Raw genomic sequence first — 13,817 nt, 5'->3', positions numbered from 1 at the left:
TAGCAGGGAACACCCCCTCCCCCACTGCTGGGCCCAGTCCCCCTGCTCTGTCACTGTGTGTCCTCGGTGAACCTTCCCTTCACATGTTTGTCTATGGGATTGTGTCTGTCTGCCTCTTGTGCTAGGCTGTGAGCACCTTGAGGACAGAGGCAGGGTCTGTTGCATTCATCTCTGGGCATACCTACATGCAGGTCGAGCTGAGGACCAGGCACAGACCAGCTCATCAAAGGAGTGAATGATTGTGAATGAATGAATGAGTGAAAGCCCTGTCAAAGCTGCTGAAGGAACTTGCTTCTGGCCCCAGTGGAGCCAGTGTCAGTGTGGAGGGCACTCCAGGTCACACACCACCTTGGTCCCCTACCCTCCGCCTCCGCCACTACAAGCAGTGGTCAGGCCAGGTTGCAAAGGGCATTGCCGAGCCGGGCTCACCCTGCTGGGCCCTCAGTAATTAGGGGCCTGTGTTACTCACAGGTGACCAGCCCAAGGCATTCCAGGAAGTCATGGAGACACCCTGGGCCCCACCCAGCTTCCCAGCCACTCTGTGGCTCCTGGAAGTGGGGGGAGGGGAGGTGGGCAGGACTGCTTAGTGGTCGGCTGGCAGGAGGGGATGGGTGGACAGTGGAGGGCAGCCGGGCCCTTTGTCGCCGCGGTGAGGGATAGAGGCAGCTGCCACAGCTGGGTGACCTCTGACCCTGGCAACACAGTGGGGACGGGGTCCTGTTTGAGGGTGTCAGTCTCTGGGTTGGGGGGTCCAGGCCTGCAGGTCCCAGAAACAAGAAACCAAGACTAAGTACAGTGGCTCATGCCTATAATCCTAGCACTTTGGGAGGCTAAGGTGGGAGGATCACTTGAGGCCAGGAGTTTGAGACCAGCCTCGGAAACATAGTGAGACCTCGTTTCTACAAAAATAGAAGTAAGAATAGCCAGGCATGGTGGTGAACACCTGTAGTCCAAGCCACTCTGGAGGCTGAGTGGGAGGATTGCTTGAGCCCAGGAGGTTGAGGCTGCAGTGAGCAATGATTTTGCCACTGTACTCCAGCCTGGGTGACAGAGGGAGACCCTGTCTCTTAAAAAAAAAAAAAAAAAAAAAAAAAAAGCTAAGATCAGGAGCAAGAAACACAGGAAGGCATCTGTCAGTCCTTCTAGGTCCCCATTACCCTCAAAAGGCCCTGGAGTGGGAAGGCAGCTCTCACAGGGCTGAGGAGTTGTGCAGGGGTCTCTGAGGGGCCCCGGGAAGGAGGCATAAAGCCCTGGCCAGTGACAGGCAGTTGGCCAAGGCTGAGCTGGACATAGAGTGGCAAGGGCTCTGGGGGCTTCCAGCCTGCCCACTCTATTCCCAGCTGCCACCCCATCCTGCTCCTGCCTCGAGACCAGAGAAGGCCTGGGAGCATCCTGCCGGCAGGCTTGGCCGGGGCAGCAGGCCTGGGGTGGGCAGGGAAGCCCAGTGGTTGGAGGAGCCCCTTCTCCCGGGCACCTGGCTCAGATTTGGACACAGGAACTTTAACTCAGCGTGGAGGGGTCTCTGAGCTTCCAGGGTATCATTGAGGCCCAGGAAACGTGGGGTAACTGAGTAGAGGGCCCCAAACCTTAGTGCAGATTTGGAACGGCAGGGCTGCCTGCACTGCTCCCAGATGCTGCCCGTCCACAGGCAGTGCCGAGTGGGGATGGGAGGCTCCTCGCCTCTGGCCTCACCTCTCCACCTTCCCTGGCAATGCTGGCCTGATGTCTAGGCTGTCGGAGGTGGGAGGGGGACAGAAGGCATGTGGGGTCTTCTTGGAGGAAGAGCTGGGGCTGAGATTGGGCCCAAGTTCCCCTGTGCCCACTCCAGTCCTGGAGTGACGCAGGTGTGCAGGTGGAGGGCCTGGGGAGGAGCAGCTGGGGTGCGGGCGTGTGTTGGGCATGTGGGAAGCTCAGGAAGAGGAGGGGGTTCCTGGGGACCAGGCTGAACATGGCTGGATGGCCAAGTGGCTCCCAGTCGCTGTGGTGCCTGTCCTGGGCTCCTACATGGGGTTACAAGTCTGGCAGCCCTCCCACTGCCCCGACCCGCCATCTTGCCCTCTCTTCCCCAGGTGTCTCATGCCTCTGCTGGACCCTGACTCTGGGCTCCTGGTCCTGGCAGGAAAGGTGAGTGAGAAGCTGGGGCTGCCACCCACATCCACACCCTGCAGTCCAGCCCCTGGCGTTCCCCAAGAGAGAGGAGGAACTAGAACAGGGCCTCTGTGTCTTCCCCTGTGCAGCCGAGGTGACTGTAGCTCTCCTAGAACACTGGCCTTCCTGAGAACAAGGCCGAGAATAGAGCAGTGTCAGCACAGTCGGCACTCCATAAATACTGACATACACCCCTGGTGCTCACCCCATGTGTAACGAGGCTGAGCAAGTGAGGTAGAGTCGGCCTAGGGCTCAGCTCAGCGCCCAGCTTGTTGGGGAGCCCCATCTCCAGCCACTGTGGTTCTGTGGCTCAGGTCCTTGGGGACCTGTGAGGGAGCTGTTGCCAGCCCTGGGCCCTCCCCAGGGGTGCAGTCAGCAAATGGGGCTCAGTTCAGACTCATTTCAGGGCGAGAGGCAGCTGTACTGTTACGAGGTGGTCCCGCAGCAGCCGGCGCTGAGCCCAGGTAAGCCTTGCTTCCTCGTCCCCTCTCCCCTACCCTCCACTCCCCCACCCATCCTTCCTGTTCCCCTGTGGTGTCCTCAACAGTGACCCAGTGTGTCCTGGAGAGCGTGCTGCGGGGGGCTGCCCTTGTGCCCCGGCAGGCGCTGGCCGTCATGAGCTGCGAGGTACTCCGCGTTCTGCAGCTGAGCGACACAGCCATCGTGCCCATCGGCTACCACGTGCCCCGCAAGGTGAGGGGGACCTGGGCGAGGGGCTGCGGGGGTTGGGGAGTCGGGGGGCCTGGGCCTCACTAGCTGCCTGCTTGTCTGCGGCCAGGCTGTGGAGTTCCACGAAGACCTGTTCCCGGACACTGCCGGCTGTGTGCCTGCCACCGACCCCCACAGCTGGTGGGCTGGGGACAACCAGCAGGTAGGACCAGGGCTGGCTCACCTCTCCCAGCCTCCCCGAGTCCCTGGTAGCCCGCTGTGTGGCTGTGGGCCAGCTCAGTCTGGCCTGCTGGGTGCCCCCCATCCCCACCCAGTTGACCCTCCCATGGGGGCCCTCCTGACCAGGCAGCCCATGCCCCCATCTCCCCACTGCCGGCCTCCATGCAGGTGCAGAAGGTCAGCCTCAACCCCGCCTGCCGGCCCCACCCCAGCTTCACTTCCTGTCTGGTGCCCCCTACGGAGCCCCTCCCCGACACAGCCCAGCCTGCGGTGACGGAGACGCCCGTGGGTGATGCAGACGCAAGCGTAAGTACCAGGGCCGCCCCCATCCTCCCTCAGCAACACTGCAGTGGCTGCCCTGAGTGTTCACCGGCTCAACAGCCTTTTTTTTTTTTTGAGACAGTCTCACTCTGTCATCCAAGCTAGAGTGCAGTGGCGCGATCTTGGCTTACTGCAGCCTCCTCTTCCTGGGTTCAAGTGATTCTCCTGCCTCAGCCTCCCGAGTAGCTGGGATTACAGGCATGTGCCACCATGCCCGACTATATTTTATTTTATTTTTTGAGACAGAGTTTCGCTCTTATTGCCCAGGTTAGAGTGCAATGGTGCGATCTCAGCTCACTGCAATCTCCGCCTCTTGGGTTCAAGTGATTCTCCTGCCTCAGCCTCCCCAGTAGGTGAGATTACAGGCACCCGCCACCATGCCTGGCTAATTTTTGTATTTTTAGTAGACACGGGGTTTCACCATGTTGGTCAGGCTGGTGTCGAACTCCTGACCTCAGGTGATCCACCTGCCTCGGCCTCCCATGTGCTGGGATTACAAGCATGAGCCACTGCACCTGGCCTAATTTTTTTTATTTTTATTTTTTTTGAGATGAGTCTCGCCCTGTCGTCTAGGCTGGAGTGCAATGGTGCGATCTCGGCTCACTGCAACCTCTGCCTCCCTGGTTCAAGCAATTGCCCTTCCTGAGCCTCCCGAGTAGCTGGGATTACAGGCGTGCACCACCACGCCTGGCTAATTTGTATCTTTAGTATCTTTAGTAGAGATGGATTTTCACTATGTTGGCCAGGCTGATCTTGAACTCCTAAACTCATGATCCACCTGCCTGTGCCTCCCAAAGTGCTGGGATTACAGGTGTGAGCCACCACACCCGGCCAATTTTTATATTTTTTTAGTAGAGTCAGGCTTCACCATGTTGGCCAGGCTGGCCTTGAACTCCTGACCTCGTGATCTGCCCGCCTCGGCTCCCAAACTGCTGGGATTACAGACTTGAGCCACCACGCCCGGCCCCAGCCTTCTTTGTCAAGTGTAACAGAGACAGAGAAACACGTGGAGCATAAAGAAGGAACTTGCACAGTGCTTTCTAAATTGGGCAAACACTTAAAAAGCAAGAATTTTCATATAGATCTAGATTTCTGGCTTCTCTTTAAATACTGGCAGATCTAACCCGCTGGGCACACCCTCCTGCAGGGCCGGGAGCCAGCAGCTGCCACTTGCTGTCCCCGCGGTCTGAAGCTCAGCTGCTCGCTCCCCTGTGTGTCTGCGTTTATGCCCGTGCCCCCCGCCGCTCCTGTCCCATGCCCACAGCGGGGGCTCCTCCAGTCTGCAGGGGGCCCAGAGTGGGGACCCTGGAGTCTGCTGGCGCCCCCTCCTTTTGGCCATCACACCCAGGAGCAGGCTGGCTGACCCCATGCCCCTCCCCAGGAGGGCTTCTCTTCCCCTCCCAGTTCGCTGACTTCACCCTCCACGCCCTCCAGCCTGGGGCCCACACTCTCCAGCACCAGTGGCATCGGGACTAGCCCCAGTCTGAGGTCGCTGCAGAGTCTGCTGGGTAAGGAGGCAGGACGGGGAGCTCACCCCTACCGCAGGAGCCCTGTCTGCCCCACTCCCTGTCGTCCTCATTTGTACCCTACTGCTGAGCACAGGCCTCATGCAGGGCACCTCTCTCACCCAGACTCACTGGCAGGGTCATTTGTTCTGGGGGCTGGGGTGTGGCGGCTGCGTCTCACCTGTAAAACAGGAGGGCAGCTGGGGCCACCAGCTTCTGAGCAGCCGAAGCCCTGGGCTCCACCAAGATTCCTCCAAGCCACCATGGAACAGGGTATCATTCCAGACATTATTCCTGGGCGAGTTGCATCCACTGGATTAGCAGAGGCCTGGGCCTAGGTCCACGCTGCACACCCACCTGGGGTGACGGGAGTGGGCAGCCGGGACTCCAAGAGTGCAGGGCGGGCGGGGACGGCATCCTCACACATGGATCCATGTCCCTGCCACCCGCCAGGCCCCAGTTCCAAGTTCCGCCATGCTCAGGGCACCGTCCTGCACCGAGACAGCCACATCACCAACCTCAAGGGGCTCAACCTCACCACACCTGGTGAGAGTGACGGCTTCTGTGCCAACAAGCTGCGTGTGGCCGTGCCCCTGCTCAGCAGCGGGGGACAGGTGGCTGTGCTCGAGGTGAGGGCCCCACCCCACCAGGGCTGCCCCTCAGTTCACTGCCAGTGGCAAAGACGCGGAGGAGGGCCTTAGCTACCCACACGGCACAGGGAGCACAAACTGTGTGTCAGGCTCCTGCCTGCCTGTCCTGTGATCCTCCCAGGCACCTGCCACGGGGCCTGCCACTTTTATCCCCATTTTACAGATGAGGGAGAAGAGGCACAGAGAGATTTAGTGACCTGCCCGGGTCACACAGCTGTGTAAGTGGTGGAGCTGGGATCCGAAGCCAGGCCACCTGAGCCCCAAGCCGGAGCTTTTCCCACCAGTTCACGCTGCTGCCCCCTCACTCTCTGGGGCCTTGTGGTTGGCACTTGGGGCTCAGAGCACAAGGTGGTCAGGGCAGAGAGCTTGGGTCACCCAGCGGTGGGAGCCTCTGCTGCAGAAGGTGGGCTCCCAGACATGCTGCTTGCCCGCAGCCCCTGGGGACTGGCTTTTCTGCCTGGCACTGATGGGCCTCGGGGTGGGGGCACCTCCCACAGCTACGGAAGCCTGGCCGCCTGCCCGACACAGCACTGCCCACGCTGCAGAATGGGGCAGCTGTGACTGATCTGGCCTGGGATCCCTTTGACCCCCATCGCCTCGCTGTGGGTAAGGAGGCTGGGTGCCTGGGCTTGAGGGAGGGTCCTGGGTCCCGGATGGGGGCTGGGGAGCCCAGAGGTCTTGGGCTCAGCAATGATGAGCCCCTGTCTGTCCTCTGCAGCTGGTGAGGACGCCAGGATCCGACTGTGGCGGGTGCCCGCAGAGGGCCTGGAAGAGGTGCTCACCGTGCCAGAGACTGTGCTCACAGGTCAGGCAGGCTGAGGAATGGGGCTGGGGTGGCCAGTGTCTCCCAAGGGCTCCCGATTACCCCTGCCTCCCTCCAGGCCACATGGAGAAGATCTGCTCCCTGCGCTTCCACCCACTGGCAGCCGATGTGCTGGCCTCGTCCTCCTATGACCTCACTGTTCGCATCTGGGACCTTCAGGCTGGAGTTGATCGGCTGAAGCTGCAGGGCCACCAAGACCAGGTAGGACGGCTGCAGAGGCGGGGCCATCAGTGTGGAGAGGCGGGACCAGCAGTGTGGAGAGGCGGGGCCATCAGTGTGGAGAGGCGGGACCAGCAGTGAGGAGGGGCAGGGCCAGTGGTGAGGAGGGGCGGGGCTAGCATTGAGGAGAAGAGGGCCCAGCAGTGAGGAGAGGGGGGCCAGCAGTGAGGAGAGGCAGGACCAGCAGTGAGGAGAGGGGGGCCAGCAGTGAGGAGAGGCAGGACCAGCAGTGAGGGGAGGTGGGACCAGCAGTGAGGAGGGGCGGGGCCAGCAGTGAGGAGGGGCAGGAGCAGTGGGGAGGGGCGGGGCCAGCAGTGAAGCAAGGCTGTCTCTCACATCCCTTCCTGCCCCCAGATCTTCAGCCTGGCCTGGAGTCCTGATGGGCAGCAGCTGGCTACTGTCTGCAAGGATGGGCGTGTGCGGGTCTACAGGCCCCGGAGTGGCCCTGAGCCCCTGCAGGTGAGCACACAGGGGCTGGGGAGTGGCCTCAGACCTGGTTCAGGGGTCCTGGCTGGGTGTCACGTGATGTGTCTCAACAGGAAGGCCCAGGGCCCAAGGGAGGACGCGGAGCTCGCATTGTCTGGGTGTGTGATGGTCGCTGTCTGCTGGTGTCTGGCTTTGACAGGTGAGGACTCAGGGATCCCCATCCCCAGCCTTCAGCAGCCACCTGTGTCCCCCTTCTCCACAGTCACATACATGTGTCAGACTTTCAGAAACCATTGCTGCCCCTCACTGGATGGTTGGGTGGGTAGGTAGATGATTGGATGAGTGGGTAGATGGGTGGATGGATAGGTGGGTGGGTGGATGGATGGGTGGATGAATGAATGTGGGGATAGATGGGTGGATGGATGAGTGGGCAGATGGGTGGATGGCTGGATGGATGAATGAGGCGGTAGGGAGAGATGGATGGATGAGTTGGGGGTAAGGGGGAGATGGATGCAGGGGAGGGTAAGGGGTAGGGGAGATGGATGGAGGGTGTTTTGGGGGTAGCAGGGAGATGGATGGAGGCGTGGGTGAGGGGTTGGGGGAGACAGATGCAGGGGTACACGAGGGGGTCTGGGGGAGATGGAAGCAGGGGTGGTGAGGCAGTCAGGGGGAGATAGATGGGTGAGTGATTAGTGGGGGAGAAAGAGTCAACAGAGAACCCAGTGGTGGAGGGGCAAGTTAGGGTGTGGCTGCGGTGCTGGGCCACACTAGGCCTCGCCTACAACCCAGAACAGAGCAGGGGCTACGTGGGCGCCTTCTTCCTGCCCCAGGCCCCTTCAGCTCTGAAACACCTGCTTCTGCCCCCAAACCCCCTTGCAGCCAAAGTGAGCGCCAGCTGCTCCTATATGAAGCTGAGGCCCTGGCTGGCGGACCCTTGGCAGTGCTGGGCCTGGACGTGGCTCCCTCAACCCTGCTGCCCAGCTACGACCCAGACACTGGCCTGGTGCTCCTGACTGGCAAGGTGGGCTGGGCCGGAGGGCCCGGTGGCAGGTGAGAGGCGGCGGGGGAAGGCCAGTGTTGCCGGAGGGTCTGCAGCCTGCTTTCTTCCCCACAGGGCGACACCCGTGTGTTCCTGTATGAGCTGCTCCCCGAGTCCCCTTTCTTCATGGAGTGCAACAGCTTCACGTCGCCAGACCCCCACAAGGTGAGGCCACCCTGGCACCTGGTCCCCGATGGGACCACAAGGCTGCCCTGCCCCCTGGTGGCCATGTGGGCAAGTACAGGAGCCTGTGGGTCGGGGGTCAGAGTCCTGGGTTGGGGCTGGGCCTGGGGCTGTGCCTAGTGACTGGCAAGAAGAGCTGCTGCTGAAATTATTTAGGAATTTTGAGAGCCGTTGTCATACTCAACCATTATTAAAAATCATACTGTAGGCCAGGTACGGTGGCCTGGAATCCCAACACTTCAGAAGGCTGAGGCAGGAGAATTGCTTGCACCCAGGAGTTCAAGACCAGCCTGGGCAACATAGCAAGACCCCATCTCTACAAAACAAACCAAAAATTACACTAGATAAGGTTAAACCGTATGAACCCACAATATGAACCTAAAAATAAGAATATTAAAAACCAAAGTAATAAACACTCAGTTTATCACATCTAATTAATTTATCGAATTTTACTGTTATTTGTGCTGAGGTCACATGTTTCTGTGTTGGAGTGCATGGAGGAAATGCAGGATGATGTGCTATTCACATCTCTTCCCGACACCACATTCAGGGAGTGGAGGTGGCATGTAGAAGCCGCCCATGGTGGGAGTTTGTACACTGTGGAAATAGGAAAACACCACAAATCAGGGCTTTCCCTCCAGAGAGCAGGCTGTTCAACATGATCAACATGTTACTGTCCAGGGACAGGCCCTAGGCATGGTGGTCCTAAGTGAGGGGTGCCGGCACCCTGGGGAGACTACGTGCCCAGCCATGAGCTCTAGGTCCCAGCGGCAGCTCTGACTCCCTTGCTCCCCCAGGGCTTCGTCCTCCTGCCTAAGACGGAGTGCGACGTGCGGGAAGTGGAGCTGATGCGGTGCCTGCGGCTGCGCCAATCCTCCCTGGAGCCTGTGGCCTTCCGGCTGCCCCGAGTCCGGGTGAGGGGGGGTCCTGGGACTCCCATGCCTACCCCCTTCTCGGTGCCTAGAGGCGACTTTGGGTCCCGTCTGGCCCAGCTTCCAAACTTCCCTACCCATTGTTCATGGGGACACCTACCCCCTTCTGCTGAGATGCTGAAACTCATGGAAGCCCCAGGCTGGTGGGAGGGTCCCAGGTCTTGCCCTGTCCCTCCCCAACAGATGCCCGTGTGCTCTGGGTGCCTTGTCAGTGTCTTAGCACAGCCTGCTTCTCCCTCTGCAGAAAGAGTTCTTCCAGGATGACGTGTTCCCAGACACGGCTGTGAGCTGGGAGCCTGTGCTCAGTGCTGAGGCCTGGCTGCAGGGCGCTAATGGGCAGCCCTGGCTTCTCAGCCTGCAGCCTCCTGACATGAGTCCAGGTGCACTGAGGGACTGGGTGTGGGGAGGAAGTGGGATGGGTGTTGGAGAAAGGGACATAAGGCCCACATTGAAGTTCCATTCCTGTTGGCACGCAGAATCCTCTGGCCTTTGGGAGGGTGGAGTGGCTGTGTCAATCAGTCTCTGAGCCCCTGGAGGGCAGGGCCCGTGGTCTGTGTTTTCATCACAGGTCCCCACCCCTAACACACACACACATGCACACACTCTGGTGTCTAGGGCAGGGCTTATGCACTGAGGCTCCATTGACTGTTAATACCACCTCTTAGATCTGTGCCATAGAAATCCCCTAGGTTGGCTGGGCGCGGTGGCTCACGCCTGTAATCCCAGCACTTTAGGGGGCTGAGGTGAGTGGATCACCTGAGGCCAGGAGTTTGAGACCAGCCTGGCCAACATGGTGAAACCCCATCTCTACTAAAAATACAAAATTAGCCGGGCATGGTGGTGCGCGCCTGCAATCCCAGCTACTCCAGAGGCTGAAGCAGGAGAATCGCTTGAACCCAGAGGAGGGGGAGGTTGCAGTCAGCCTAGGTCACATCATTGCACTCCAGCCTGGGCAACAAGAGCAAAACTCCATCTCAAAAAAAAAAAAAAAGAAAGAAAGAAATCCCCTAGGGCTTGGCACCAAAGAGCCCTCACAAAGGGGACTCTCTGACACCTGTCCTTGCCCTATCCCAGTGAGCCAAGCCCCCCGAGAGGCCCCTGCTCGTCGGGCCCCATCCTCAGCGCAGTACCTGGAAGAGAAGTCAGACCAGCAAAAGAAGGAGGAGGTAGGCATGGGAAAGGGCAGCCGTGCGGAGGTGACAGAGTCCTGGCTGCACCTGGCCACAGCCCCTTAGTTCTCCATCCCCAACCCAGACTGGGACAGCAGCCACATGTCACATCCCCTTCACGCCAGAGCCTGGTGGGGAGACCTTCCAGAGCCCTGCCACTGACCATGGGGCCCAGGAAGTGGGAGAGGGCAGTGGGAGCCCTGCCCTGGCCAGACCAAACCCAGCCCAAGCCGGCGGTTCTGGGCCCAAGTGCTTTTGGGACCCTGGAGTATATTTTGAGTGCTTGAGGCCATGTGCAGAGATAGTAGCCCCTGTGTCTGGTGCCGCATGCCACAGCCTCTCACTCTGACTCCCCCGTCTCTTCTTTGTGTCTTTTTCAATAGAAACCCATCGATTTTGTCAGGGCAGTAATTAAAATGACTCTTTTGAGGCCGGGCACGGTGGTTCATGTCTGTAAATCCTAACACTTTGGGAGCCCAAGGCAGGCGGATTGCTTGAGCTCAGGAGTTTGAGACCACCCTGGGCCACACAGTGAAACCCCATCTGTACTAAAATACAAAAATTTAGCCGGGCGTGGTGGCGGGCGCCTGTAGTCCCAGCTCCTCAGGAGGCTGAGGCAGGAGAATGGTGTAAACCTGGGAGGCAGAGCTTGCAGTAAGCCGAGATCGCGCCACTGCACTCCATCCAGCCTGGGCGACAGAGCAAGACTCCGTCTAAAGAAAAAAAAAAAAATGCTCTTTTCACAGCATTGTCAGGGTTGTTCTTGGAATGGGAGAGGGAACAGGGAGTCCTATTCCCTTCCCTACCCTTCTCCTGCTCTCTCCCAGCTGCTGAATGCCATGGTGGCAAAACTGGGGAACCGGGAGGACCCACTCCCCCAGGACTCCTTTGAAGGCGTGGACGAGGACGAGTGGGTGAGTAGTGAGTGGCCTCACTTGCCGGCATGCAGCGCGGTCCCTCGTACATGCCACGGTGCATTGCATGCTTCCTCCCTTCCCAGGCCCTCCTGACTCCCTCCCACCTCTTGGTGTTTTGCCCCAGGACTAGCCTGCGCCCCCGTCACCTCCACTTCACCTGCGCTGCCACTTCCTAGTGCACACCTCACGGCTCATCCTCAAGCTGGAATATACCTCTCTGGCCCCGGCACATGTCACCCCTGCACTCCTGGCTTCCCGTGGGCACTTCCACAGCCTCTGGGCCTCTGGCAGTTCCCAGGGACTGTTTTCACGTCTGCTGTCTCTGGGGTCAGTGGCTGCTCATCAGCTGCCCACTAGCATGTAGCCAGGGGTGCAGGGTGGCAGGGGGTCAGTAGCATGTCCCTGGGCAGGCCCTGGGCACCCTGTCTCCCCTGGTCTCACTGCTGACCTGGGCTGGTCCCAGCCTGGGTTGGCGTCATCCAGGATCTTTGGTCACCCCACGCTGCCCCATCTTGCCTGCTATCCCAGTTCTGGTCAAGGGGCTTGGGGGCTGGCCCCCTACCAGGCCTTCTAGAGCAGCACCAGTCTCAGGGCCCTGGGACCAGCTGCCCTACTTCCCAGGTTTGTAGCCAGGAGAAGGGGGCATCGCAGAGCTGATGGTCCAATAAGGGGGGTGTGAGCCCTGCAGGGACTGGCCAGCACCTGCCTTGGATGTTCTCAGCAATTAAACTTTTTTAAGCTGGCCACCCCTTGTGCTGCTGTGGTCTCTGGGCTGGCTGGAAAGGGAAGGGGACAGGAATGTGGGTGATAGGGGTCTGGCCCTGGGCTCCCCTTTATCTCAGCCTCACTCTGGTCCCAAGGCCCAATCAGCTGCGCACTGCTGGGAGTCGTTCGCTCACCATGCAGGTTCCTGGCAGTGCTCTGGATGGCGGGATGCTGTAAAGGACAGGAGAGATAAGGTCTTGCAAGGACCTTCAGCTTCTTACAGCCTCCTTATGCGGGGGAACCAGACTGCACACGAGCAGATAGAGTGTGAAGACAGCAGTGAAGAAGAGAAACTGGCTGGGCACGGTGGCTCATGCCTATAATACTAGCACTTTGGGAGGCCAAGGTGGGAGGATCGTTTGAGGCCAGGAGTTCAAGACCAGCCTGGCCCAATGGTAAAATGTCGTCTCTACTAAAAATACAAACAGTAGCCAGGTGTAGTGGTAAGCACCTGTAATCCCAGCTACTTGGGAAGCTGAGGGAGGAGAATTGCTTGAACCCAGGAGTCAGAGGTTGCAGTGAGTCAAGATCCCGCCATTGCACTCCAGCCTGGGTCACAGAGCAAGACTCAGTCCCAAAAAACAAACAAACAAAAAAACCTGTGGGACAGGAAGCAACTGGGATGCAGCGAGGCAGGGAATTCAGGGCCTGAGAAGGTGACTTTCAGCTAGGAGCCAAGACTTGAAGGCTGATGAGGAGCCAGCCAGGGAGAGAGCCACTTCCCAGGCAAGGAAGTACAATGTGGACACAGAGAGAGGAATGTGGAGGCCAGGAGGAAGAGGAAGAAGGGCAGTGGTGTAGAGCACGGGTCCAGGTGGCCCAACTTTCATCCCATTTGCCGAATGCTGTGTGCCAGATGCTCTTCCAGGCGCTTGACATCTAACAGCAGAGAAGAGAGAGAAAAGCTTGCCCAACAGGAACTCCCATTCTAGTGGAAGGAAACAGATTCTCAACAATAAACATAAAAATAAAGGGAGGCCAAGGTGGGAGGCTTGCTTAAACCCAGGAGTTTGAGGTCAGACCGGGCAACATAGGGGAACCCTTGTCTCTACAAAGAATACAAATATTAGCTGGGCGTGGTGGCTCACGCCTGTAATCCCAGCACTTTGGGAGGCCGAGGCAGGCGGATCACGAGGTCAGGAGCTCAAGACCATCCTGGCTAACATGGTGAAACCCCGTCTCTACTAAAAATACAAAAAATTAGCCGGACATGGTGGCCCACGCCTGTAGTCCCAGCTACTCAGGAGGCTGAGGCAAGAGAATCGCTTGAACCCAGGAAGCAGAGGTTACAGTGAGCCGAGGTCGTGCCACTGCACTCCAGCCTGGGCAACAGGGAGACTCTGTCTCAAAAAGACAAAAAACAGAAAACAAACATCAACCACGTGTGGTGGCACATGCCTGTGGTCCCAGCTACTCAGAAAGCTGAGGTGAAAGTATCACTCAAGGCTGGAAGGTTAAGACTGCAGTGAGCTATGATCATGCTACTGTACTGCAGCCTGGGCAACAGAGTGAGACCCTGTTTCGAAAAAAAAAATTTTTTTTTGGCTGGGCACGGTGGCTCACACCTGTAATCCCAGCACTTTGGGAGGCTGAAGTGGGAGGATCACTTGAACCCAGGAGGTGGGGATTGCAGTGAGCCAAGATTGAGCGACTGCTCTCCAGCCTGGGTGACAGAGCAAGACTTCATCTCAAAAAAAAAAGGAAAAATAATTTAAAAATAAAATAAAATAAAAAACTGGTTGGGCACAGTGTCACATGCCTATAATCCCAGCACTTTGGGAGGCTGAGGCGGGTGAATCATTTGAGGCCAGTAGTTCAAGACCAGCCTGGCC

At 58.7% G+C, this 13,817-nt stretch overlaps 1 protein-coding gene across 6 annotated transcripts in view; it reads left to right on the top strand.

Annotated features, from left to right (window-relative positions):
• The window catches only part of LOC129016358 (mitochondrial import inner membrane translocase subunit TIM16), a 76,846-nt gene that overhangs the window by 48,982 nt on the left and 14,047 nt on the right, over positions 1-13,817 (top strand). For 2 of the 6 annotated variants that reach the window (XM_054455760.2, XM_063655087.1), the window contains 19 exons: positions 2,070-2,124; positions 2,555-2,612; positions 2,696-2,841; positions 2,927-3,019; positions 3,205-3,342; positions 4,739-4,865; positions 5,316-5,491; positions 6,010-6,118; positions 6,231-6,317; positions 6,394-6,536; positions 6,909-7,013; positions 7,094-7,179; positions 7,860-8,001; positions 8,095-8,184; positions 9,000-9,116; positions 9,379-9,514; positions 10,209-10,300; positions 11,131-11,217; positions 11,345-11,964. In XM_054455760.2, coding sequence (XP_054311735.1) covers positions 2,070-2,124; positions 2,555-2,612; positions 2,696-2,841; positions 2,927-3,019; positions 3,205-3,342; positions 4,739-4,865; positions 5,316-5,491; positions 6,010-6,118; positions 6,231-6,317; positions 6,394-6,536; positions 6,909-7,013; positions 7,094-7,179; positions 7,860-8,001; positions 8,095-8,184; positions 9,000-9,116; positions 9,379-9,514; positions 10,209-10,300; positions 11,131-11,217; positions 11,345-11,350 — 1,993 coding nt within the window. In that variant the 3' untranslated portion in view covers positions 11,351-11,964. Of the gene's footprint in view, positions 1-2,069; positions 2,125-2,554; positions 2,613-2,695; positions 2,842-2,926; positions 3,020-3,204; positions 3,343-4,738; positions 4,866-5,315; positions 5,492-6,009; positions 6,119-6,230; positions 6,318-6,393; positions 6,537-6,908; positions 7,014-7,093; positions 7,180-7,859; positions 8,002-8,094; positions 8,185-8,999; positions 9,117-9,378; positions 9,515-10,208; positions 10,301-11,130; positions 11,218-11,344; positions 11,965-13,817 lie in introns of those variants that run through there. The other 4 variants (XM_054455755.2, XM_054455756.2, XM_063655088.1 and 1 more) reach the window with 3 other exon arrangements.

This window comes from Pongo pygmaeus, chromosome 18, assembly GCF_028885625.2.
Source record: "Pongo pygmaeus isolate AG05252 chromosome 18, NHGRI_mPonPyg2-v2.0_pri, whole genome shotgun sequence".
Lineage (NCBI taxonomy): Eukaryota > Metazoa > Chordata > Mammalia > Primates > Hominidae > Pongo > Pongo pygmaeus.
The sequence above is the reverse complement of the archived record's forward strand: the minus strand, read 5'-3'. Positions and strand labels throughout refer to the sequence as shown.